The sequence below is a fragment of the Haliaeetus albicilla genome, chromosome 11 (genome assembly GCF_947461875.1).
Source record: "Haliaeetus albicilla chromosome 11, bHalAlb1.1, whole genome shotgun sequence".
Lineage (NCBI taxonomy): Eukaryota > Metazoa > Chordata > Aves > Accipitriformes > Accipitridae > Haliaeetus > Haliaeetus albicilla.
The window spans coordinates 16,984,836-17,009,073 of record NC_091493.1 but is presented as its reverse complement, the minus strand read 5'-3'; the positions used below and the strand labels follow the sequence as shown (position 1 = coordinate 17,009,073).

At 36.2% G+C, this 24,238-nt stretch overlaps 1 protein-coding gene across 8 annotated transcripts in view; it reads left to right on the top strand.

The window, feature by feature from the left end:
- KAT6B (lysine acetyltransferase 6B) overlaps window positions 1–24,238 on the top strand; it is a 125,820-nt gene that overhangs the window by 5,019 nt on the left and 96,563 nt on the right. For 7 of the 8 annotated variants that reach the window (XM_069796283.1, XM_069796281.1, XM_069796288.1 and 4 more), the window contains exon 2: window positions 8,279–9,174. The exons of the other annotated variant lie outside the window; for it this stretch is intronic. In XM_069796283.1, the coding sequence (XP_069652384.1) occupies window positions 8,554–9,174 (621 nt within the window). In that variant the 5' untranslated portion in view covers window positions 8,279–8,553. The remainder of the gene's footprint in view (window positions 1–8,278; window positions 9,175–24,238) is intronic. 8 annotated transcript variants of the gene reach the window in all.

Here is a 24,238-nt window from a genome sequence, read left to right as displayed (position 1 = left end):
TGTTTCTAAAGCAGTTTGTTTCTAAAGCAGTTTGTTTCTAAAGCAGTTTGTTTCTAAAGCAGTTTGTTTCTAAAGCAGTTTGTTTCTAAAGCAGTTTGTTTCTAAAGCAGTTTGTTTCTAAAGCAGTTTGTTTCTAAAGCAGTTTGTTTCTAAAGCAGTTTGTTTCTAAAGCAGTTTGTTTCTAAAGCAGTTTGTTTCTAAAGCAGTTTGTTTCTAAAGCAGTTTGTTTCTAAAGCAGTTTGTTTCTAAAGCAGTTTGTTTCTAAAGCAGTTTGTTTCTAAAGCAGTTTGTTTCTAAAGCAGTTTGTTTCTAAAGCAGTTTGTTTCTAAAGCAGTTTGTTTCTAAAGCAGTTTGTTTCTAAAGCAGTTTGTTTCTAAAGCAGTTTGTTTCTAAAGCAGTTTGTTTCTAAAGCAGTTTGTTTCTAAAGCAGTTTGTTTCTAAAGCAGTTTGTTTCTAAAGCAGTTTGTTTCTAAAGCAGTTTGTTTCTAAAGCAGTTTGTTTCTAAAGCAGTTTGTTTCTAAAGCAGTTTGTTTCTAAAGCAGTTTGTTTCTAAAGCAGTTTGTTTCTAAAGCAGTTTGTTTCTAAAGCAGTTTGTTTCTAAAGCAGTTTGTTTCTAAAGCAGTTTGTTTCTAAAGCAGTTTGTTTCTAAAGCAGTTTGTTTCTAAAGCAGTTTGTTTCTAAAGCAGTTTGTTTCTAAAGCAGTTTGTTTCTAAAGCAGTTTGTTTCTAAAGCAGTTTGTTTCTAAAGCAGTTTGTTTCTAAAGCAGTTTGTTTCTAAAGCAGTTTGTTTCTAAAGCAGTTTGTTTCTAAAGCAGTTTGTTTCTAAAGCAGTTTGTTTCTAAAGCAGTTTGTTTCTAAAGCAGTTTGTTTCTAAAGCAGTTTGTTTCTAAAGCAGTTTGTTTCTAAAGCAGTTTGTTTCTAAAGCAGTTTGTTTCTAAAGCAGTTTGTTTCTAAAGCAGTTTGTTTCTAAAGCAGTTTGTTTCTAAAGCAGTTTGTTTCTAAAGCAGTTTGTTTCTAAAGCAGTTTGTTTCTAAAGCAGTTTGTTTCTAAAGCAGTTTGTTTCTAAAGCAGTTTGTTTCTAAAGCAGTTTGTTTCTAAAGCAGTTTGTTTCTAAAGCAGTTTGTTTCTAAAGCAGTTTGTTTCTAAAGCAGTTTGTTTCTAAAGCAGTTTGTTTCTAAAGCAGTTTGTTTCTAAAGCAGTTTGTTTCTAAAGCAGTTTGTTTCTAAAGCAGTTTGTTTCTAAAGCAGTTTGTTTCTAAAGCAGTTTGTTTCTAAAGCAGTTTGTTTCTAAAGCAGTTTGTTTCTAAAGCAGTTTGTTTCTAAAGCAGTTTGTTTCTAAAGCAGTTTGTTTCTAAAGCAGTTTGTTTCTAAAGCAGTTTGTTTCTAAAGCAGTTTGTTTCTAAAGCAGTTTGTTTCTAAAGCAGTTTGTTTCTAAAGCAGTTTGTTTCTAAAGCAGTTTGTTTCTAAAGCAGTTTGTTTCTAAAGCAGTTTGTTTCTAAAGCAGTTTGTTTCTAAAGCAGTTTGTTTCTAAAGCAGTTTGTTTCTAAAGCAGTTTGTTTCTAAAGCAGTTTGTTTCTAAAGCAGTTTGTTTCTAAAGCAGTTTGTTTCTAAAGCAGTTTGTTTCTAAAGCAGTTTGTTTCTAAAGCAGTTTGTTTCTAAAGCAGTTTGTTTCTAAAGCAGTTTGTTTCTAAAGCAGTTTGTTTCTAAAGCAGTTTGTTTCTAAAGCAGTTTGTTTCTAAAGCAGTTTGTTTCTAAAGCAGTTTGTTTCTAAAGCAGTTTGTTTCTAAAGCAGTTTGTTTCTAAAGCAGTTTGTTTCTAAAGCAGTTTGTTTCTAAAGCAGTTTGTTTCTAAAGCAGTTTGTTTCTAAAGCAGTTTGTTTCTAAAGCAGTTTGTTTCTAAAGCAGTTTGTTTCTAAAGCAGTTTGTTTCTAAAGCAGTTTGTTTCTAAAGCAGTTTGTTTCTAAAGCAGTTTGTTTCTAAAGCAGTTTGTTTCTAAAGCAGTTTGTTTCTAAAGCAGTTTGTTTCTAAAGCAGTTTGTTTCTAAAGCAGTTTGTTTCTAAAGCAGTTTGTTTCTAAAGCAGTTTGTTTCTAAAGCAGTTTGTTTCTAAAGCAGTTTGTTTCTAAAGCAGTTTGTTTCTAAAGCAGTTTGTTTCTAAAGCAGTTTGTTTCTAAAGCAGTTTGTTTCTAAAGCAGTTTGTTTCTAAAGCAGTTTGTTTCTAAAGCAGTTTGTTTCTAAAGCAGTTTGTTTCTAAAGCAGTTTGTTTCTAAAGCAGTTTGTTTCTAAAGCAGTTTGTTTCTAAAGCAGTTTGTTTCTAAAGCAGTTTGTTTCTAAAGCAGTTTGTTTCTAAAGCAGTTTGTTTCTAAAGCAGTTTGTTTCTAAAGCAGTTTGTTTCTAAAGCAGTTTGTTTCTAAAGCAGTTTGTTTCTAAAGCAGTTTGTTTCTAAAGCAGTTTGTTTCTAAAGCAGTTTGTTTCTAAAGCAGTTTGTTTCTAAAGCAGTTTGTTTCTAAAGCAGTTTGTTTCTAAAGCAGTTTGTTTCTAAAGCAGTTTGTTTCTAAAGCAGTTTGTTTCTAAAGCAGTTTGTTTCTAAAGCAGTTTGTTTCTAAAGCAGTTTGTTTCTAAAGCAGTTTGTTTCTAAAGCAGTTTGTTTCTAAAGCAGTTTGTTTCTAAAGCAGTTTGTTTCTAAAGCAGTTTGTTTCTAAAGCAGTTTGTTTCTAAAGCAGTTTGTTTCTAAAGCAGTTTGTTTCTAAAGCAGTTTGTTTCTAAAGCAGTTTGTTTCTAAAGCAGTTTGTTTCTAAAGCAGTTTGTTTCTAAAGCAGTTTGTTTCTAAAGCAGTTTGTTTCTAAAGCAGTTTGTTTCTAAAGCAGTTTGTTTCTAAAGCAGTTTGTTTCTAAAGCAGTTTGTTTCTAAAGCAGTTTGTTTCTAAAGCAGTTTGTTTCTAAAGCAGTTTGTTTCTAAAGCAGTTTGTTTCTAAAGCAGTTTGTTTCTAAAGCAGTTTGTTTCTAAAGCAGTTTGTTTCTAAAGCAGTTTGTTTCTAAAGCAGTTTGTTTCTAAAGCAGTTTGTTTCTAAAGCAGTTTGTTTCTAAAGCAGTTTGTTTCTAAAGCAGTTTGTTTCTAAAGCAGTTTGTTTCTAAAGCAGTTTGTTTCTAAAGCAGTTTGTTTCTAAAGCAGTTTGTTTCTAAAGCAGTTTGTTTCTAAAGCAGTTTGTTTCTAAAGCAGTTTGTTTCTAAAGCAGTTTGTTTCTAAAGCAGTTTGTTTCTAAAGCAGTTTGTTTCTAAAGCAGTTTGTTTCTAAAGCAGTTTGTTTCTAAAGCAGTTTGTTTCTAAAGCAGTTTGTTTCTAAAGCAGTTTGTTTCTAAAGCAGTTTGTTTCTAAAGCAGTTTGTTTCTAAAGCAGTTTGTTTCTAAAGCAGTTTGTTTCTAAAGCAGTTTGTTTCTAAAGCAGTTTGTTTCTAAAGCAGTTTGTTTCTAAAGCAGTTTGTTTCTAAAGCAGTTTGTTTCTAAAGCAGTTTGTTTCTAAAGCAGTTTGTTTCTAAAGCAGTTTGTTTCTAAAGCAGTTTGTTTCTAAAGCAGTTTGTTTCTAAAGCAGTTTGTTTCTAAAGCAGTTTGTTTCTAAAGCAGTTTGTTTCTAAAGCAGTTTGTTTCTAAAGCAGTTTGTTTCTAAAGCAGTTTGTTTCTAAAGCAGTTTGTTTCTAAAGCAGTTTGTTTCTAAAGCAGTTTGTTTCTAAAGCAGTTTGTTTCTAAAGCAGTTTGTTTCTAAAGCAGTTTGTTTCTAAAGCAGTTTGTTTCTAAAGCAGTTTGTTTCTAAAGCAGTTTGTTTCTAAAGCAGTTTGTTTCTAAAGCAGTTTGTTTCTAAAGCAGTTTGTTTCTAAAGCAGTTTGTTTCTAAAGCAGTTTGTTTCTAAAGCAGTTTGTTTCTAAAGCAGTTTGTTTCTAAAGCAGTTTGTTTCTAAAGCAGTTTGTTTCTAAAGCAGTTTGTTTCTAAAGCAGTTTGTTTCTAAAGCAGTTTGTTTCTAAAGCAGTTTGTTTCTAAAGCAGTTTGTTTCTAAAGCAGTTTGTTTCTAAAGCAGTTTGTTTCTAAAGCAGTTTGTTTCTAAAGCAGTTTGTTTCTAAAGCAGTTTGTTTCTAAAGCAGTTTGTTTCTAAAGCAGTTTGTTTCTAAAGCAGTTTGTTTCTAAAGCAGTTTGTTTCTAAAGCAGTTTGTTTCTAAAGCAGTTTGTTTCTAAAGCAGTTTGTTTCTAAAGCAGTTTGTTTCTAAAGCAGTTTGTTTCTAAAGCAGTTTGTTTCTAAAGCAGTTTGTTTCTAAAGCAGTTTGTTTCTAAAGCAGTTTGTTTCTAAAGCAGTTTGTTTCTAAAGCAGTTTGTTTCTAAAGCAGTTTGTTTCTAAAGCAGTTTGTTTCTAAAGCAGTTTGTTTCTAAAGCAGTTTGTTTCTAAAGCAGTTTGTTTCTAAAGCAGTTTGTTTCTAAAGCAGTTTGTTTCTAAAGCAGTTTGTTTCTAAAGCAGTTTGTTTCTAAAGCAGTTTGTTTCTAAAGCAGTTTGTTTCTAAAGCAGTTTGTTTCTAAAGCAGTTTGTTTCTAAAGCAGTTTGTTTCTAAAGCAGTTTGTTTCTAAAGCAGTTTGTTTCTAAAGCAGTTTGTTTCTAAAGCAGTTTGTTTCTAAAGCAGTTTGTTTCTAAAGCAGTTTGTTTCTAAAGCAGTTTGTTTCTAAAGCAGTTTGTTTCTAAAGCAGTTTGTTTCTAAAGCAGTTTGTTTCTAAAGCAGTTTGTTTCTAAAGCAGTTTGTTTCTAAAGCAGTTTGTTTCTAAAGCAGTTTGTTTCTAAAGCAGTTTGTTTCTAAAGCAGTTTGTTTCTAAAGCAGTTTGTTTCTAAAGCAGTTTGTTTCTAAAGCAGTTTGTTTCTAAAGCAGTTTGTTTCTAAAGCAGTTTGTTTCTAAAGCAGTTTGTTTCTAAAGCAGTTTGTTTCTAAAGCAGTTTGTTTCTAAAGCAGTTTGTTTCTAAAGCAGTTTGTTTCTAAAGCAGTTTGTTTCTAAAGCAGTTTGTTTCTAAAGCAGTTTGTTTCTAAAGCAGTTTGTTTCTAAAGCAGTTTGTTTCTAAAGCAGTTTGTTTCTAAAGCAGTTTGTTTCTAAAGCAGTTTGTTTCTAAAGCAGTTTGTTTCTAAAGCAGTTTGTTTCTAAAGCAGTTTGTTTCTAAAGCAGTTTGTTTCTAAAGCAGTTTGTTTCTAAAGCAGTTTGTTTCTAAAGCAGTTTGTTTCTAAAGCAGTTTGTTTCTAAAGCAGTTTGTTTCTAAAGCAGTTTGTTTCTAAAGCAGTTTGTTTCTAAAGCAGTTTGTTTCTAAAGCAGTTTGTTTCTAGTTTATCCAGTCACTCAGCATGTGTATGTATGTATCTCTGTATTACCAATATTGGATCAATCTCTCTTAACTTGACTTATGAAGGACCTCTTTAACTTACAGGTCCAGGATCACTGAGCTGAATTATATTGCTGGCAAAGATGTTTGTTGTTAAGAGGTTATTCTGAATCTTATGGATGGTAGGCCTTGTCATATCAGTTGTGGAGCTCAGTGTGCTATGTTTCAAGTACAAATGCAGTCAAAGTGGCAGAATAACCAAGACTCTAGGTTATGGTAGGATATATATGCCTGCTGATATACTCAACCAGTGTTGATTTAGTGGGTGCTAGTATGCAGGAGGTTGTATTACACATAGTGAATTTTAAGTAAATAAGTAAAAATGTAGTTCTGAATGTATATTACTGTGGAATTCCTGTACCAAGCAGCAGACTTTACAGGAAGATACACGTTTTTGCTCGCCTTTTGCCACAGTCACTGGCCAATAAAAATTCCTCTAAGTCTTAAGTTATAGTATTTATACAGAAATGTTCATCAGTGTCCAGGTACTTGGAACAGACCCTGCACTGTATGTTCTGGAATTTAATGGAAGTGATGTGGTTGCTTGTATGAAATTTAATACAACAGTACTGCAGTAGGTTTAAAAATGAGGCAAGCACGTCTGACTCAGCAAATGCAGTGTTCAGCATTTAATTAAGTACTGACTATCTTCATGAAGATTCATAGTAGAACAGCCTAACTAAGTAACTTTTAAACTTAAAAATAGCTTTCTAGGAATCTGGAGCTTTATATGTAGCTGCTACAGAGAATTTCCGAATTGATAGGCAGGGTGTATAAAATAGTCTCAATGTGAGTGAGCCTGCACTATATATACAGTTTTGCTTTGTTGTATTATTGTATTTTCAGTGTCAGAGTTGTGAGAGAATTTGTAGGATTCATAATACCATGGAAACTTTTTTCTTCCCTGTATTTGTCTGCATTCTGCAGCTACAGTGTTATTTGGGAATTACCTGAAAACAGTGAATATAAATAATGCCATTGGGGAAAGAATGGCTCTGGCTAGCTGGATTAAATTAAAATTTATATTTATAGAACAAGTTACTGTTTTGTTACAAATACTTGAAATACACAGAACTGTTATCAAGTGTAACTTGCATGAGTACAGATTGGAAGCAGGAAACAGGATCCAATCCATGTAGGTCAATAGGGTTCAGTATGAGAGCCAATTAAACATTCAGGCCCTGCATTTGTATCAGGAATGTGTCTCTTCGTTCTGGCTGTCAGTTGAACTTCCATATTTATAAATCTGAAAATGCTTAAGCTTCAATCAAACCTAAAGAATGACAAAGTCATAGAATGAATTGGTTAATATTTCTACTATTTGGGTATAGAAGAAATTTATATTCACCAATGACCAGCTGCTCTTTTGTTACTAATCCTGTTGTGTAGGTATAATAATGTGTGAAACATGATCTGGAGTTCATATTTAAAGAGATTTTTGAGGGGGTAGAGGGAGGAGAAGGTATGGGACCAAAAGTGGGTTTTGTACTTCTCTTCACAGTTGCAGAGGAATCTTTTTAACAACTTGAAAATAATTTAGATTACTTCATCAATTCAGGTTTTTCCTATACATAAGTTGCTCAAGTTTTAAACATGATTGAAATGCAAGATGACTTGAATAAATGAATAAAAATGAGATCCAAGACTTGTGTAATCATAGATATTATTGTTAGTTATAGGTTGCTTGCCATAGCTTTATAAATGTAGTTTCAGATTAACTCAGTTTTAGATTTTGCTGTGAAACCAGTGAATCTTCTTCCTTACAAGACAACCCATTTATTGAGAATGAAGATTTTCCTCTTTTGGTTTTTATTTATTTTCCTTTGATTTGAAGTGATTATACAATTCTTTTAATGTCTTCAAAAGTTCTTCTTCACATTTCATGGCAGAAAAAACTGATATCTTAAATATATTTATTTATTTGTTAGGTGACTACTGTCTTAGTTTAATTTGTGTGGATTTTTTAATTTTTTTTTTCGTATATTGTCCTGCAGGATGAATAAACTCCTGATTCAAGATGTTCTTTTAGGTTTCTTGTATAAGTTGTTGTAGCCACTGAATTTTCTATTAGAGTGATATATTCTGTAATAAGTAAAGAAAATTGTTCTTTAAACTGTCACCAAAACATATTTTGTCAATGTGACCTCTTTATTTGTCTTCATGCTGACAGTGTATTTATGTGAAAATGCCTCCTGTTACTTCACTTTCATTTCTGTTCCTAAGAGTTTGTATCAAAAGTACATGCCTCTCTACTGCACACCTTTAGAATGAGAAGTGCCTTTGTGATCCCTTGCTGTATTTTATGGTACCTAGGTATTAATGAAGGATGTAATACCAGTAACTCAGTTCTGATATTTTGGTTTTGATTTTTCTGAGTTGTATAATCAACATATGGCATGGCACTTATAAATGGCACAGTGTAAGAAATGGCAGTGGTTAATAATTTGACTTTCATCAGTTGGAGATATTTTGGTTTTGTGGGGGGTTTTCTGGGTTGTTTTTCTTTTGTGCATGTATAATCCATGCAGATAGTAATTTTCTTATATCCGTGGGTCTAGGAATGATTTCTAGGCAGTTTGTTTTAGAGAATATTTTCAGATCACTGGCTAAATGGAAATTGTCCACCAAGTCAGTAGTAGGTTAAGTGTTGGGGTGATAGAATTTAGGAAAACTAAATCCACTGAATGTTATAAGAAGTGGAAGGATTTTACGATGATTTGTTTAGGGTGGGGTAGGAAATGGTGAACACTGCATACAATCTTGCAAAGATTTTTGCATACTGCAGCATCTACAATATGAATGCATGTCTGAATGCATTCTGTTTCTCTTTACTACTTCAGCATTAACTGTATTCTCTTCCTGTCTCTTCTTTTTTCTTTTTAAAGGTGGCAACAAACTTTCTTGTAAGGATGTACCAGTATCATTACCAATGAATCCTTTCTACCTTTCCATAACAGTAAAGTAACTGGAAGTTTCAATCGGCAGATACTTCCCTGCCTTTTCTGACTCCTCAGGATGGATATTTTTGAGATGCATCCAAGCAGTGCGTGGGATCCTTTGATTTGTGTTTGAGGTGTGACCAACCTCTGAAAGATCTGCTAAAAGGATAAGGAGGAACCTCTATGGGTAACTCTTGGCTGGAAACAATTACTGGTCAACCATGGTAAAACTTGCCAACCCTCTTTATACAGAGTGGATTCTTGAAGCTATACAAAAAGTTAAAAAGCAAAAGCAAAGGCCTTCTGAAGAGAGAATATGTCATGCTGTTTGTGCTTCCCATGGATTAGATAAGAAGACTGTTTCAGAACAGTTGGAACTTAGTGTTCAAGATGGTTCTATTCTTAAAGTTACCAACAAAGGCCTTGCATCCTACAAGGACCCAGATAATCCTGGACGGTTTTCATCTGTTAAACCTGGCACTATTTCTAAATCTGTTAAGGGATCTAGAGGAGCTTGTACTGAGCTTCGTAATGTGGATTGGAATAAACTCTTGAGAAGAGCAATTGAAGGGCTTCAGGAACCAAATGGCTCATCCCTGAAAAACATAGAGAAGTATTTGAGAAGTCAAAATGACCTAGCAAATATTTTCAACAATCCTGCCTTTCAGCAGAGGTTGCGTCTGGGGGCCAAACGTGCTGTGAACAATGGGAGATTACTGAAGGATGGACCGCAGTATAGAGTGAATTATGGCAGTTTGGAAAGCAAAGGAGCTCCAAAATACTCCAGCACTTTCCCAGCTTCTCTTCCACCTGTCAGCCTTCTACCCCATGAAAAAGACCAGGTAAGTCTGAAAAATGAGAGTAAATGTAGTAATGCAAAAATGATTCATGTTCTTTGTTTACTTACCTAATGCAAAAATAATGATTCTTCTTGTTCCTAATGCAAAAATAATGATTCTTCTTGTTCTTTATTTACCTGTTTAAATGTGTATAAGTGAGGACACATGTCAAAGATCCATGCACTGGATAGTTTCCTCTTTGGATTTTCAGTAGGTAAACAGAGCAGCAGGGAAGAGTACAGCTGTATGCTCTCTTCTAGGTGTGAAATTGTTCTGTCTTGCCTGGCAGACTGGTTTTGCTGCAATCTGCAGTGTGGTTTGATTGTGGCCTTTTTACCTTCATTTTGTGCCTGGATGTACTGATTTTCTTATAGTTTGAACACGACCTGAAATACTATCGCTAGAACTCTTGACTTTTAAGACTCTTAAAATTATTATTTTTAAAGATATTTGTATGTAGATACTGAACTTTAAACTTAATAGGAACTGTAGTTAATACAAATATTCTAGGAATATAAGTAAAGGTGTCAGAGCAACAAATTGAGCTAAACTGCAGAATCCTCCTATTTCAGTTTTGTTGGACTTCCTACATGGGTTTAGTTTTGCTCTTACTTGGGCCTTCTTTTCAGGTTAATTATTCACAGAGTTTAAGCCTTGAGGGAGAAGGGGGTGTCAATTAGTGTTTTGCTTATGAAAGGATCATGTCAAAGACATGTCTGTAGGTATTCTTTGATAATTCCTCATTTAGTATGGTGAAGTGTGTTTTGAATTTTCAGCATACTTGGGGGGGGGGGGGGGGGAAGCTACCTGTTCTGCTTGAATTGGGTTTCTTAGAGTATTTGTAACTTGGTGGTTTGATTTTTTTTGTTTTGTTTCGTTGTTTTTTTTTTTCCCCTCCACTTCTCAGTGGTAAAGTTTGGTGGCGGTTCTTTTCGGCATGGAATAACCCAGACAACTTTGCCATTGTAGAGGTGCCATTAGTGTCTCCTAGAAACTGCGTGATGGTTTTCACCGTCGTCTTCCTTCAGCTGATTGTGAGGTGCTGGAGGGTGCAGAGTAGAAAGTGCCTGTGTTATAAATATTTAGTGAAGTCAGAGGTGACACTACAAATGTCGGTAGCTGCAGGTTGATTTTTGTGAGCTTCTTTAAATACGTGTTAAACATGATTGCATTTATATGTGGATATCTATGTATTTCTGTCAAATTGGACTTCTCGGCTAATTGAAGGATGCATGGAGCTTCATGCTCAATAATCAGAATGGAAATTCAGAAGTGTTGCTTACTGTGCAATTACTGCTGTAGCCATATCCTATAAAGATTTAATTACTTGTAGAGATAAAGCTGTCTGTTGTTTAAGTACTTTCAGAGATTCTTCTGTAATTCTGATACTCTAGTGGCATGAAAAATTTGACGGCTGGAGTACTGAACAACCAAAAGAGTTTAATACTGTGATCCTTCATGTGAATTCTGTGGAAACAAAAATCTCCCTTATTAGGCTAGCTACTGAGACTGGCATCCGTTGCAAGGAATGTTAGTTGGGTCATGGTGCTGAAAAAGCCGTTACTGCCATACTAAAATACTGGTATAAGGATAAATCTGTCTTTTAGAAGTTGGCCAAACAAATCTGTTCTCTAGCAAGTGCTTTGGCAAGAAATAAGCTTTCATTTGGGTGCCTCAAAATTAGCGGTGTGACTTGCGTGTTTAAAAACTGTTCAGCATGCGCTTTCTCCTGACAAAAATAGTTTTGATGTGAAGTTCGTGAATCGGTAGCTGTATATTGGTGTAGTGCACTGCTTAGTTGTACTAGTTGTGGCACAGGTTACTAGGCAAATATATAGAGACTGGGTTTAAATATGGGATTTTTGCTGGTCTTCAGACTGTATGGCTTTAAATACACTTAAAGGACAGTTCAGAAAGTAACTGTATGTAGCTGTCTATTATTGGGATATGACTGCATGTTCATTTGAAATTGATGGTAATTAATGAATAAGCTGAATGACACTGCAGGAAAACTGTTAGGCTGTTTTTATTAGGCGTATTTAAGTGGCAGTATGGGGCATGTCAAGATTATTCATTGAATTTTAGACAGTAAAATGTAGCCAGCTGGCATCTCTTAGGAGTGGCTAGTCTTTGAAGATATTGATGTATTTCAGTGTTTCTTTAGGTAGCTGTTTAGGTAGCTAGCACAAGAGCTGCTTTTTTGTTTGGGTGGCTCTTTCTGTTTGTTTGGGGGTTTTTGTTTTTAAATACTAGAGGTGAAGTTCAAGTATCTCTTCTGTTGACTTTCCTTGAAGGGAACAAAGAACAGGAGGATGTGCAGAAATCTGTTTAGATGACTGTGGAAGTTTGAGTAATTTTTACTTTTTTAATATGTAATTGACATCTCATCAGATTGAAACAGTTCAAAGATTTAGTACATTAGAAGTGCATCACAGCGCTCTCTTTGGCAGTCTGAACTTTTACACTCATGGTACCAAATGCAGACTCTGAACCTTTCTTCCTGACTGAGTAAAAGGTCATCAGAAGAGATACAGTACTGCCTCTGTGTATGTGGAGGTTTGTTTTTCGTTTTTTTTTTTTTTTTCTGTTTTGTTTTGGGGTGTGGGTTTTTTTGTGGTGGTTTTGTTTTGGTGTGGGGTTTTTTGTTTTTTGGTTTTTTCCTTTTCCACCCTCCACTCTCCTCTCTTGCCTGCCCTGCCCCCCCCCTCCCCCCCAGGCATCAGAGTATCTAGTGCACTGAGAAGATAGATACTATTGCAATGCAGTGCCACTGAAGTTAGTTTTGCAGAAGTGGAGCTTTGAATATGTTATGGGTGTGTTGAGTGTTTTGCATGCCATGAAATACTTACATGGAACAGGGAGCTGGAAGTGCTAAATTTTCCTCTTGATGGTGATGATACAGAGCTGCTTTTTTTGTCTTCATATTAACTGGGTGATCCAATGCAACTAGATCTAGTCCTCTTGTTTCATTAGATGCAGAAATAGCTGCAGCTGGTTACAGCAGTGTAGCTCATATTGCCATGTTTCCTCCTGTTCTCCACAGGCCTGGAAGGAAGCATTTGTGTAACAATGGTATGTTTCTTTCAAGTGTTATCCTTACTCTTCTGGATTTGGGCAAATGTATGTCAACTCTGAGTTACAGGAAGAGGAAGTATGCAGTGCAGCTGTTTAAATTTTCTCTTCCTCCACCCCTTTCTATTCCCTAGTGTGTGTGGAGGGTTGCTTTTTCACTTCTGTATGAAGAGATGCAAGCACAAGGCTCATAGGAAGGACAGATTCCATTAGCAGGTTAGTAGCTGTCATCAGCTATACCATGTCTAGGCTGTACATCATATAACATGTAATGAGTAGTATAAATTACATTTCAAAAGGACATCCCAGTTATCCTAAATAGTCTGGTGGTTACATTAAGATAGATGCTTGCTTGATGTGGACAGGTAACTTGAATCAAAGCACTTCAAAAAATCCCTGTTTTAAAGTGTTTAAATTGGTGTGCTAAAGGACCAACCTCCAGCCAGAGGTGGAGCCGCCTTAACAATGAAGGGAAACTGAAAACAGTGCTCTCCTTTAGGATGAAGACTTGCAATGTTTTTTTCTTCCCTGCAAATAAATAAAACCAATCCCACACATAAGAAATCAGGAAAAGAAGGAAATTTTTTGCTCAGTAGTTTGATCTTGTGCACTTCACTATATTGCAGTGCATAGTTAGTTTTAAAAATTTAACTCCTCTTACGTATTCTTCCTTATGTTCAGAGTATCTTGCATAGATGTCTTCTCTTGTGCTTCACACCTTCTCTCACACAGCATCTTCTGAAAAGGTCTGTATGAGTATGTTAATGAGAAAATGCAGTGTGAAAACTGATAACATAGTAGTAAAGGATGTGAACAGAGAGGAAAATCAACCTGAACGTGTTGAGTGATATCTAGCTTTTCGATAAGCCTTTTGATGCATTAAAGTATACTTCTGGAACTGCAGCAGTGAAGTGGTATTTAAGTTATGATTAGTCTTTAAATGGGTGTTTAATTTATCTTTAATGGTGTCAGTTGTAGAATGGCAGTACTGGTGGTGTTTTTTGTGCGCATCCACACACGTGCGCTGTGTCCTTCCTTGTTTTTCTTGTCACTTGGACAAGCATTAGGAGGGTTCTGCAGTTTGGGAACTGCATGAAACCTACTAGGTCTTAGGAGTTAGCCATCTCCTGAGCACAAATGCTGTGTGGCTATAAACCCGAAGAAGCAGATGTTTGTAGGCTGTAGACAGCGCTTTATTTACTTATTATTAAACATGATTTAAAAGGATAAATCCAACTTTAAAAGGTGAAGAGGCAATGGCCATTGTAACATTTTCAGAGGGCTGGGGAAATGCGTAGTATATCTTAGTGATTACAGCTTTGCTATGTTCAGAATAATTCCTACTTAAAGTATACTTTGAAAGATGCAGTGCAAATGGACATGACTTGGTCCATACGGTATTTTCTTGGTTCTCCTGAACTTTCTCTTGAACAGCTGAGCAACTGTATTAATAGTTGTTTCCATTTGATTCTTGGCATGAAAATTTTTATTAATTCCCCTTTCACTTTCAGTTTGTCTTTCTAAGCTGACTTTCATGCAAAACCAAACTTGTTTTATTAATTTTTCATACTCTGAACTCCTATCTAATTTTGTTTTCACTGGCCTACGTACATTTAGCTTTTCAAAGTGTAACTTGGCATGGATTGAATTTCAGTTTTCTGGTATGTAGCTTGTGCCAGTGCAGACACTGGGTGTTCCTCCTTCTGTCTTTTAGGCAAAGGGCCAATCTATAGAGAATTGCTTTTTTGGCATCCAGGCCCCTCCCTGCTCAGTTTTTCAGCTTCCTGCCTTCCTGTGGGTAGGCAACAAGAGACTGTTGGCTGAGATTTCTTTGCTTGCTCTACCTTGTTCCCTCTGGCCTCTAGACTTTCCACTGAGCAGAAACAGAAAAGTTAGGCAGAAAGGAAGTGCTACACAGTGTATCTTACTGATTTACACGTAAGGGGATATTCATAATGCTAACTTTGGAGCCGGCTTTACGTGGAGTCTGTGCTCTTGAAGGTGAGTCTGAGCACCAAAATGCAGTGATAGGCAAGTTTCTGTAAGAGAAGGTTTGCAGTGCTACAGTTAAAGAGACTGTAGGCAGTGGTATGAAAAAAAAGAAGAAATCTAGGCTTGAACTTTGTCAATCTATAAAATACTACTGCTTTTAGAGACAACCTGTGTTTCTCCCCTTGTAACATCTTCACAGTGACAAAAGACTGAGGAATGTTAGTGTTACTTGACAAACACAAACTCTTATGTTTGTGCTTCTCATTATGTCAGTTCACAAGATAGCTTTATTTCTTGGAAGGGTGGCCTGCGTCTTGGTGTGTGTGGCTCTTGTCCTTGAAGTTCTGGGATGGTTGCTAGGTGCTGCTGCTCTCTCTCATTTCTCTGCTGTTCCCTGTAGCTTCTTGAATGCTCTAAGTACCAACTCCGTGCATAAGCCAAGTGAACACTTAAAAATGGATCCTATTCCCACTTGAGATACTGGAGCTTACCAGAAATTGAAGTATGACTTACCTCATCTTTTGAGCATTTAAAACTGAATTGGAAAAGTCTTGTCATCCTGTATCATGGAGAAGCAGCTCATGCCACTGTAGATCGATATAGTGGACTTCTGGGCTTTTTTGTATTTTACAATTCAGCACATTGGGATAAAACCAAGACGCATGCTTGTGAAAGTTTCCTTGAATTGGATGGTGGGAAGGAAATTAAGAACTGCTGTTTCCTAGGTTAGATTGGTCTGCTCCTGACTTAGTTTCTGCAAACAGGTCATCTGTTTGCAGTTTCCTATAGAACCATCACAGAAGATCCTACTTGTCCTTTTTTCCCCAAGTTGGATATTTTGGAACATAGTTCTGCATGATGTGCTTATGATTCTTGTTTACTGCAAAGAGTGATTCGAAACCTTATACTGCAAGCTGTTTAATCCTAAGGCTTGCTAAAATTTGATTCTCTTGGTAGCCTCTCTTCAAAATTACTTGGTGTGATGTGCTGTGGTGAGTCCTGGTATTGAAACGGACAGCAATGAGTTAAAGAAATCCTGTGTAGTTCCAGTAGTTCTGTTAGTGTTTGTTCATCTATGCTATTTTCTGTGAACTCTTCTGTCTTAACTGGGAGTGGCATTTGATTCCTAAACTACAGATAGAGGTTTTACTCTTTGCATTTTTCTTCCAAGATTAATTTTTCTTTAACTACTCAGTACGTGGATATCTCCTTTGTCAAGATTCCTTCTGGAATATAGAAACACCAGAAGTCTGCCTTAGCTACAAGGAGAACTAGCTTGCATATTTTCTCAGTGCTGTATCCTTACCCATCTTAAGTGTCTTTCCTCTTCTATGTTCAATAATAGTGATAGTCTCGTCTCTTGGGTGTTTTTTCTGTGGCATTTGAAATGTGGTAACAATTCCATGTTGTTTCCTGTTGTTACAGGAACTTTGTTATAAAACAGGTGATGAAAAACCTTGATAACTTGCAGTTGAGGTTGTCTGCTATTTTTTGACAGACTATTTTTTTCTCAAGGAAGATCCCCAGGTGTGTATCAAGTGCTAATCAACCACAGCTTTCCAACTTGGTGGTTGGAAATGGCAAAAGATTGTCACTCTTGAAAGAATTTCAAGCTAGCAGTGAGAAAAGAATTGCTCAATTGGTGTAAAAGTCTTCTTTACAACTTTGAAACCATTTATGGATGCTAATGCATCTTCTTTCAAAGGGCAACTCTCTTCTCTGTATTCAGGACTACATTTGCCTGGATATAAGGACAGACTGATAGTTCCTATGATTGTTTAAACAGGGCCTGTTTAAATTCAGGACTCAAGGACTTTCTGGAATCAAATGGAGGGAGCTGCTCTTGCGTACTGGAACAGCACTATTAGGGCTCAGATTGCGGCTGTAGAATTTTGTGGATGACGTACATCAAATCAGGTACCGCTTAGCTGACAGATCTACTGCTGTCGTTTGTGGTTACCTGATAAGAGACAAACCAACTTTTAAACTAGTATGATATTCTTCAGTTGCAAAATCACTTGTCTGTGTTTGTTATTGTTGTTTTTTTCCTGTCTGCTCATATCCCCCCTCATTGAGGGAAATTATAACTGGTGTCACTGAGATTTTTCTGTGATTTAGTTTTTTTCCTCTCCAGGTTTTTGCAGAAGAGCTCAACGTTTCAAATTTGCAGTCACAGGCATCCTTCTTACAATATGAATGGTGTGAACTCTTCAAGGGATGTCTGCATAGGCAACTCCAGGGCTGCTGCATTTAGTTCTAGGTTTGTGTGGGTTACTATGACTTCAGGTTGTGCTGTAGGGAAGATCATAAGGAAGATGTCCTTGGGGGAGGGAAACTGCAGACTTGTAAATTGTCAACTCTTGTGTCTCTTCTCTGTGGTAAGATACACGTGTGCAGGAATTTCTGCTTTCTCAAGTGTTCTGGATCTAGAGGGGCAGAGAGTCCCCTTCTATCTCCCCTTGTGGTTGTAGTGGTACAGCCTGTCAATTACCAACTAATGCAGTACTAGGTGGAGTAGGCTTGAGACTTGTTTTTAATTACAAGCAGTACTCTGGCACAGGAGAAAAGCTGTGTATGATCTCAGTGAAGTTGTCTGGGAGGCATAGCTGATGTTTCCTCATCTAGGAAGAGCCCTTAATAGAAGTGGGGGCTAGCATAAGCTGTGATAAGTTTGCCACACATTTTCCACATGCTCTCCAGCATTTAATTTCATCACCAGTGGTGTTTTGAAGTTGGCTTCAATTTCAAAGCTCTGTTTTTTCCAAAATGGTGAAAATGACTGACTGTAGTTTTAGGAATTAATTTTTATGTAATCTCTATGTATCCATGGCAACATTAACTAGCACTGTTTGCATTTGGATCAGTAAGAGACAAATGTCAATGGCACTTATATTTCAGACATTGAGTACACATATTCTTAACTAATGAATAAGTAGTTACAAGTAACAGTTGAAAGGAGTATAGTCAAGATAAAATCATAGATGTGTAGAATTCTTTTGTCCTTGTGTGGAACTGTTGTGTTAAAGCACCTCTTTCAGCACTATGTATTGGGTGATTATAGTAAAGATGCTGTTTCTCAAATGGTGTCCTGGTTTTGTCTGGGACGGAGTTAATTGTCTTTCTAGTAGCTGGTATAATGTTATGTTTTGGATTTAGTATGAGAAGAATGTTCATAACACAGTGATGTTTTCAGTTGTTGCTGAGTAGTGTTTAGACTAAAGCCAAGGATTTTTCAGCTTCTCATGCCCAGCCAGCGAGAAGGCTGGAGGGGCAGAAGTTGGGAGGGGACACAGCCAGGACAGCTGACCCAAACTGGCTAAAGGAGTATTCCACACTATGTGACGTCATGCCCAGTATATAAACTGTGGGGAAGACTGCCTGGGGGGACTGCTGCTCAGGAATTAACTGGGCATCAGTCAGCAAGTGGTGAGCAATTGCATTGTGCATCACTTGTTTTGTATATTCTAATTCTTTTATCATTACTATTGTTATTCTATTATTGTTACTATTATCACTATTATTTTCTTCCTTTCTGTCCTATTAAACTTGTTGTTATCTCAACCCACAGAGTTCCGCTTTTTTCCCAATTCTCTCCTCCATCCCACTGGGTGGGGGGAAAGTGAGTGAGTGGGGGGGAAGGGCTGCGTGGTACTCAGTTGCTGGCTGCGTTTAAACCATGACAGATGGCAAAAGGATGAGAGGTAACTGACACTAGTTGCAACAAGGGAAATGCCAGATAGGTGAAGAAGAAAATCCTGTATAGCGAGGATAGAGAGACATGGAACAGGGGTTTGGAGTGGCTGTGGAATCTCCATCCTCAGAGGTGGTCAGAGATTGAGTAGTCAAGGTCCTGAGCAACCTGAGGGAACATTTGGATCTGGTCTTGAGTGGTAGGTTGGTGTACAGGCTCCAGAGGCCTCTCCTGGCCTAGAGAATTTTATTTCAACTTGAATTGAAAGTTTGTCAGTTTCTTCTAACTATTGGCTAATAAAATAGAAAGTGTAGTTTCTTTATGTAAGACTATGATGATGAAGATTTGCAGACAGCTGCATCAAATAGCCAAAGTGTAAGCTAAAGAAGTTTTAACGAGGGGTAGAAGCTTCACCTGGGAAAACCACTGCTGGAGAATTCACAGTGTGTTTATTCTTCTTTTTTGTTGTTAAAGTTTCTTTCATAAGTGTATTCTGTGTGTGTTGCTTTAAGAATAGTGAACATCCCAATTTCTGCTTTCTTGGGACTCCCTGAAATCTGGAAAAATAAGAACTTAGAGTTGCTGAACTTCTAGCTTTATATACCAGACCCAGGAGGCTGAGTCTGAAGCCTTCTAGGCTTCATTTAAGTTTCACCATTGTGTTGTGTGGATACCTTATCTGGTGCTGCTTGTAGAACTGTTGTCTTTTATATTGATCTGTAAAAAATCTGAAAAATGCCTAACTTGCAAGTCCTGTGGAATTGTCTAAAGTGCTTAGGATTAGTGGATAATGAGCAATAGTTAGCAAAGTGGTTCTACAAAAATAAAAACACAGTTAAAGGGTGATGAAAAAGGCAGTGTTTGAGCCTAAAAAAATTCTCAAGACCAAAGTAATCTCCATTATAATCACTGAACTTAACAGTAGTTAGTTAACAAGTTCTATGCTTATAAAGGCTGTTGTGTCCCTCCGTTCTGTTTCAGATTTAAAAGATACTCACCTTTCATTTCCTGTTTTTTCTATTTTGTCCTCTGAACACTACCTGCTGTAGGAGTCAGGTTAACAAGAATATGTTAGTGGTAGAGGAAGAGGACAGTGTATTGACTCCTGCAAGTAAGCATTTGGTTATCAGTCAGTTTATAAATATACACATGGAGGTTTATGTAATAAACAGTGGGGTTATAAATAAACATGGTATTTTCTGGTCTGAATTCTTGCTCTGCCTTGAACTGCCCAGCTCTCCTCCCTTCCCTCTTTATCCAGTGGTGAAAACAGGATGTCACTGAAAACTTCTTAATGCTGTTTTACAAATATTAATGCTGCTTTAATATTGGAAAATTGTATAGTAAAAACAATTTCTATTTATTTTGACATGTTTGGCACATGTTCTGCTGATTTAGCAAAGCAAGCTTTCATTCAGATGTTACAGATGTTTTCTGAACATCTAAAAATTATAGATAAATCAGTCAAGAAATGACTAGAGAAAACCACTCAGAAGATAGACTCTCAAGTTAGATAGCAGCATGTGCTATGTGCATACAGAATGGTCTGTTACTGTGCTTGTGTATGCATATGTTTAACTACATGAAAAAGTATTGGAGCTCACACTGTCTTAGAAACCAGCGATGACTTCTTCTGTGTCCATTTTAAAAAAATTACTCTTGTTGGGCTACTTGACAAGCTTGTCTGCCATACTCTTGAAGGAAGTTATTGGTACTTAGGTCTATTAATGGTTCTAAATGTTCTTAAAACAAATTTTAAACTACGACATTTGTAGAGATGACAGCTTCCACTGGAGTCAAGCAATTCCGCTTCTTGACATCTATGCATTTAACTCTACTCTCTCGTGATAACTCAAACATGGAATGCAATAGCTGTTTAAAAAAAAAATAAAATTAAAAGAAGCCCTGGCTTTAGCTAGTCCTTGTGCTTTGGGCTTTGCCAGTTGGCATTTATGTGGGTGATGGGCAGTTTTTTTTCCCTTCATGCATTTGTGCACTGTGTTTAAAAAACAGTGAGCAGCTGCTCATCTTGCAGGCATGTTTTCAGCTTTTCAGTAGAGAGTTTCAGGAGTCTTCTCAGATCTGAACATGAGATGGATGATAGGAGTCTTTTTTTTTTTTTTTTTTGAGCAATAAACCACTGGAGGAATCTTCCCTGTGTTGCCAACTTTCTATACTGCTCTGAATTCAAGTTGGTACCTCAATTCTGCCTGTGAATTTAAGGAAATAATTGCGGCTACTATTCAGCCCAGAATTGACAGATTTTGTTTTATGTCTCCTAGAAGATACTAATGCTGGGAGAGGGATGTACTGGAATTTTGTTTGGTACCTCTCTTTCTTTCTCACTGATATCCTGCCTTCTTAAGTAACATTTTCAACATGTTTATTAGGCACTTTCAGCCTGTTACAGAAAAGGTACTGATAATTTTCAGAGTTAGTCTAGAAATAAAACTGATTTATCTGTTTTTATGTTAATGAACTTGCTGGAGTTGACTTTATTTGAGAAAATGACTTTGACAGCTGGCAGCTCTGTTCTGCCTAAGAAAACAAACCAAAAAACCCTGCATGTTCAGGCTTCATTGTGTGAACGTGCCATATTTAATTTTCTGTATGTAGTTCCAAACAGAACTGCCCATAATCTGCTAATGTAAAACTGAATCTTAATGATTTATATTGTTTCTTTATCAATATTGTGTTTGGATGTATTTTGAAGAGGCTGCTGAAAGATTTGATTTCTAGAGAAGAGTTACTAATATAGCTGAGGACAAGCTTTTTCCCTTTCCTTATCTCTGTCTGGTGGTAAAATTCTAACTAGCTTGATATTTTGCTACTACAAGTGAGTTTCACCAAAACAAGTGGATTTCTAATTTTCTTAGAAGTTTTATATGGAATTTACATGTAAAGCTTGATGCCTTAAAATTTTGTATTTTGACTTAGTTAAGAAATAAATACCATGGTGTTCTTAATTGGAGAAGAGAACAAAAGTAATTTTCTCACCCCTGTGTAGCAGGGGAGTGAATCCTAAAATAGTTTTAGTAGCTAAAGTGGTTTTACCCTTGAATCTCTTATTTTGCTTTTCCTCTCAAAAATATTTATCTTGAGTTTTAGCAGACTGGTGTCTTACCTTTAAATTTCTGACAATAACCTTAATAGCAGATTTTTTCCTCTCCCCACAACACATGCATTTTGTTTACTTCATTGTTACTGATATCATTGTGAGGCCAGCAGCTTTAAATAAGGTTAGCTTTTTGTCTTTTATGTGCACAGCTATAATGACTCCCATTGTTATTGCTTTCTTAAGTCATGACAACTTGACTTTTTTCTTTTTTTTTATAAGTATGTATTTAATAGACTTTACCAATTAGAGTAGACATCTGTTTGGAGATCAGTAGCAATCAAAATCACTTACGAAGAAACTGTTGGCTCATGATGCATCTAAAATATTTCTGGAAGTTCAGCTTCTTTTTAGCTGTTGCTAAGAGATGAATTTTCATTGACATGAGGGATGTGAGGACATGTCAGCATGCTACCAGTTGTTTTATAGGCAGTTAGCTCTGCCGCCTTGCAGATGGTTGGAAAACTCTTGGTAGTGGGTAAGTGTGTGCTGATTATCTCATTGAATTAAGGTAACCTTTTGTCGTTAATTCTGCAGACCAGGCACTGAGCAGCTGCTCTGCTGTTGAATCCTGGATTTAGTGAATACAAAGACTATGCTAAAGGATATTTAGTCCTATTCCAGGTACTGAGCATTGGACTACTGTAAGAATTATTTAATGCTACCTTCAGTGTGTTAGTAATCAGGGCAATCCAATAAGACAGTGTCTTCAACATTTTGACTAAACTGTATTTTCCAACTTTGTTGTCACCACATGGTTATTGATACTTTAAAACTTTGGAAGTAGGTCAGAAAGAGAGATTGCAAAAAGCCATTTGTTTTTTCCTCCTTCCTACTTCTCTCCCTCTCCTTTTCTTGAAGTGGTGCAAAGGGAGGTAACTCTTGTTCTGCCTGCTTATTGTATTAATAGTTTTGTTAAGGATTGTGTTTTGTTTTGATGTGGTGGTGTACCCCCTACCCCTGGAAGTTTGATTTGATATTAGCTCATGTGGCAGATTTCACTTAAAACTAGTTCCCAGTGTATCGACGAGACTTGCCTCGCCTCAGAAACGGTTTAAGCAATCTGATGATTATGAAGTTCATAAATACATCTGTTTCTGTATTTTGGATTACACTTGAGACTATGCATCTCATCTATTGGGGGGTATATTTGAAGGTCATAATTCACCATCATGTTAAAACTGGCTTGTAAACTTGTTTTAGTAGGCAGAATTATGTTGCTTTTGTTAAAGACTGTTTTCAAGATTTAAATAAAATACTTAGTTTCTAGAATGATTTTGGAAAGGGACAGGAGAAGGAATTGGAGCATTCCCCCGGTAAAGCTTAAATTATTTGGATTGCAGAAAGCAGAAACACTTCTGGATTGCTTGACAGTGTTTATAGACTTTCAGGTCTTCAGATCAGTATAGTTTTGTCCCAGAAAATTCAATTTTGTAAGGATCTGAAAGGTGGGGTTTTTTTGAGAATAATTCTGTTGCTTTGGAAATACAATGGATAAAATGTAACTAGAATAAGGTACAGTTATAGCAACTATATATAAAGGGGTATACTTGTATACTATGTTGTATAGAAGGGGGTAATATGCTCTCTTCTTTAACAGTAATGGATTGAGGACTTAAAGGATCTTCTAGAGAGCTGTTTTCTTAAGGCATTATGGTCCTCAGATTTAGAAATAGATTAGAAGTAACTGTGTTTGGTATTACAGTACCTCTTTTCTGGGGTAAGAGGTAAAGAGAAGAGGGCTAAGCTTTTTAAGGGGCTATGTTTAAGGGTCACTCTCTAATGCACCATAGAGGAGGAGTTTCTGAGATACAGTTTAGGTTCATCTTCCCTGACCTGCTTAAGTGTAACTTTTACTTCATTCTTGAAAGTGTGTGGGGTTTATTTTCATTTTTTAATCAAGTATATAATGTTTTAATGGGTGTTTGTTTTCTCCCAACCCTCAACCCAAATCATACGTACTGATTAGACCATCTTCCACGCACTTTCAAGTATTGTTGGGCTGTTTCTGTTGAAACTACATTGTTCAAAAACTAGAAAGTCTATTTTATTGTCAGGATTGTAATGGCAAAGCTGATTAAAAATCAGCATTTGAGGTATAGAATTTAGAAATTAATCTATTTTTAAGTTGAATGAATTTTATTTGTTACATAAAACTATAGTAAGATGGGCATATGATATTCTGAAGAAATCTTTGCAGGAGCCTGGGAGCTGAAGTGTTTTCCCTGCTGTAAAAATACCTCAGTCAAATGATACATCTTTAAAATTATGGAAAAAGGTGGTGGCTTCATATTTGATTACCCCCAATATATTTTTGCCCTAATAATCAAACTGGCTTCCATGTCTGAATAGAGTGCTGACACTTAGGTGGAATACATCCTGGTATAAATGTTTAAAATAGTTTCTCAGACTGAAGAAATTGCTCTTCTCTTGTATCTAGTGGAATTTTTTTATACATTTCCCCACCCTGCCCCTTCTGGTTTGCTGAAATGCTGACATCTTAACTCCAGTACGTTTCGAAGAATCCCTCTCCACTTCTGTTAATTATCTAGCAGGTTTCTGTTGTGACCTGGTTCATGTTTTGAGAGTTAATCATGTTCATAGGGTATAAAAATCTGAGATACTGTCATTGAGAAATAGCTTTAAAAAAATGCATCTGTGTGCCCCAGTGTTAAAACTAACTATTGCATAATAGTATATATGAAAATAAAGTCTTTCATCTTTTAGTAACCTTTCCTAGAATATATTGGGTGACTAAGGTAAACTGATAGTTAACGCTTTCTTCAGGCAAACCAGACCAAAATATAGTAGCTTATGCAGTGGTATCTTTCAGTTGTGAGGGACTGTGGCCTTGTCCTGAGACAAGGATGAAGATACACAGGCTGCGTGCTAACTTTGAAAGTACCAGCTTCTAGTATCAGAGTTCATAATGACGGCTTATGCCACAGCCTTGGTTACAGCACTGTTGTTTCTTGGTGGCGCTATAATGTGGTTAAAAATAGCACAGATAAGCATTGCGCGTACTTGTTACAATTTGGGAAGTTTTTCTCAGTTGTGTGATCTAGCAGTCCCATTCAACTCTGGTCTTTTGAAGTCCTGTAGTAAAGGGTACTTGCTTTTGGGTAGCTTTTTAATATTGCAAAATGCTACAGTTGGAGAAAAAAAACTTGACTTTGTAGTATTAAATTTAAACAGTT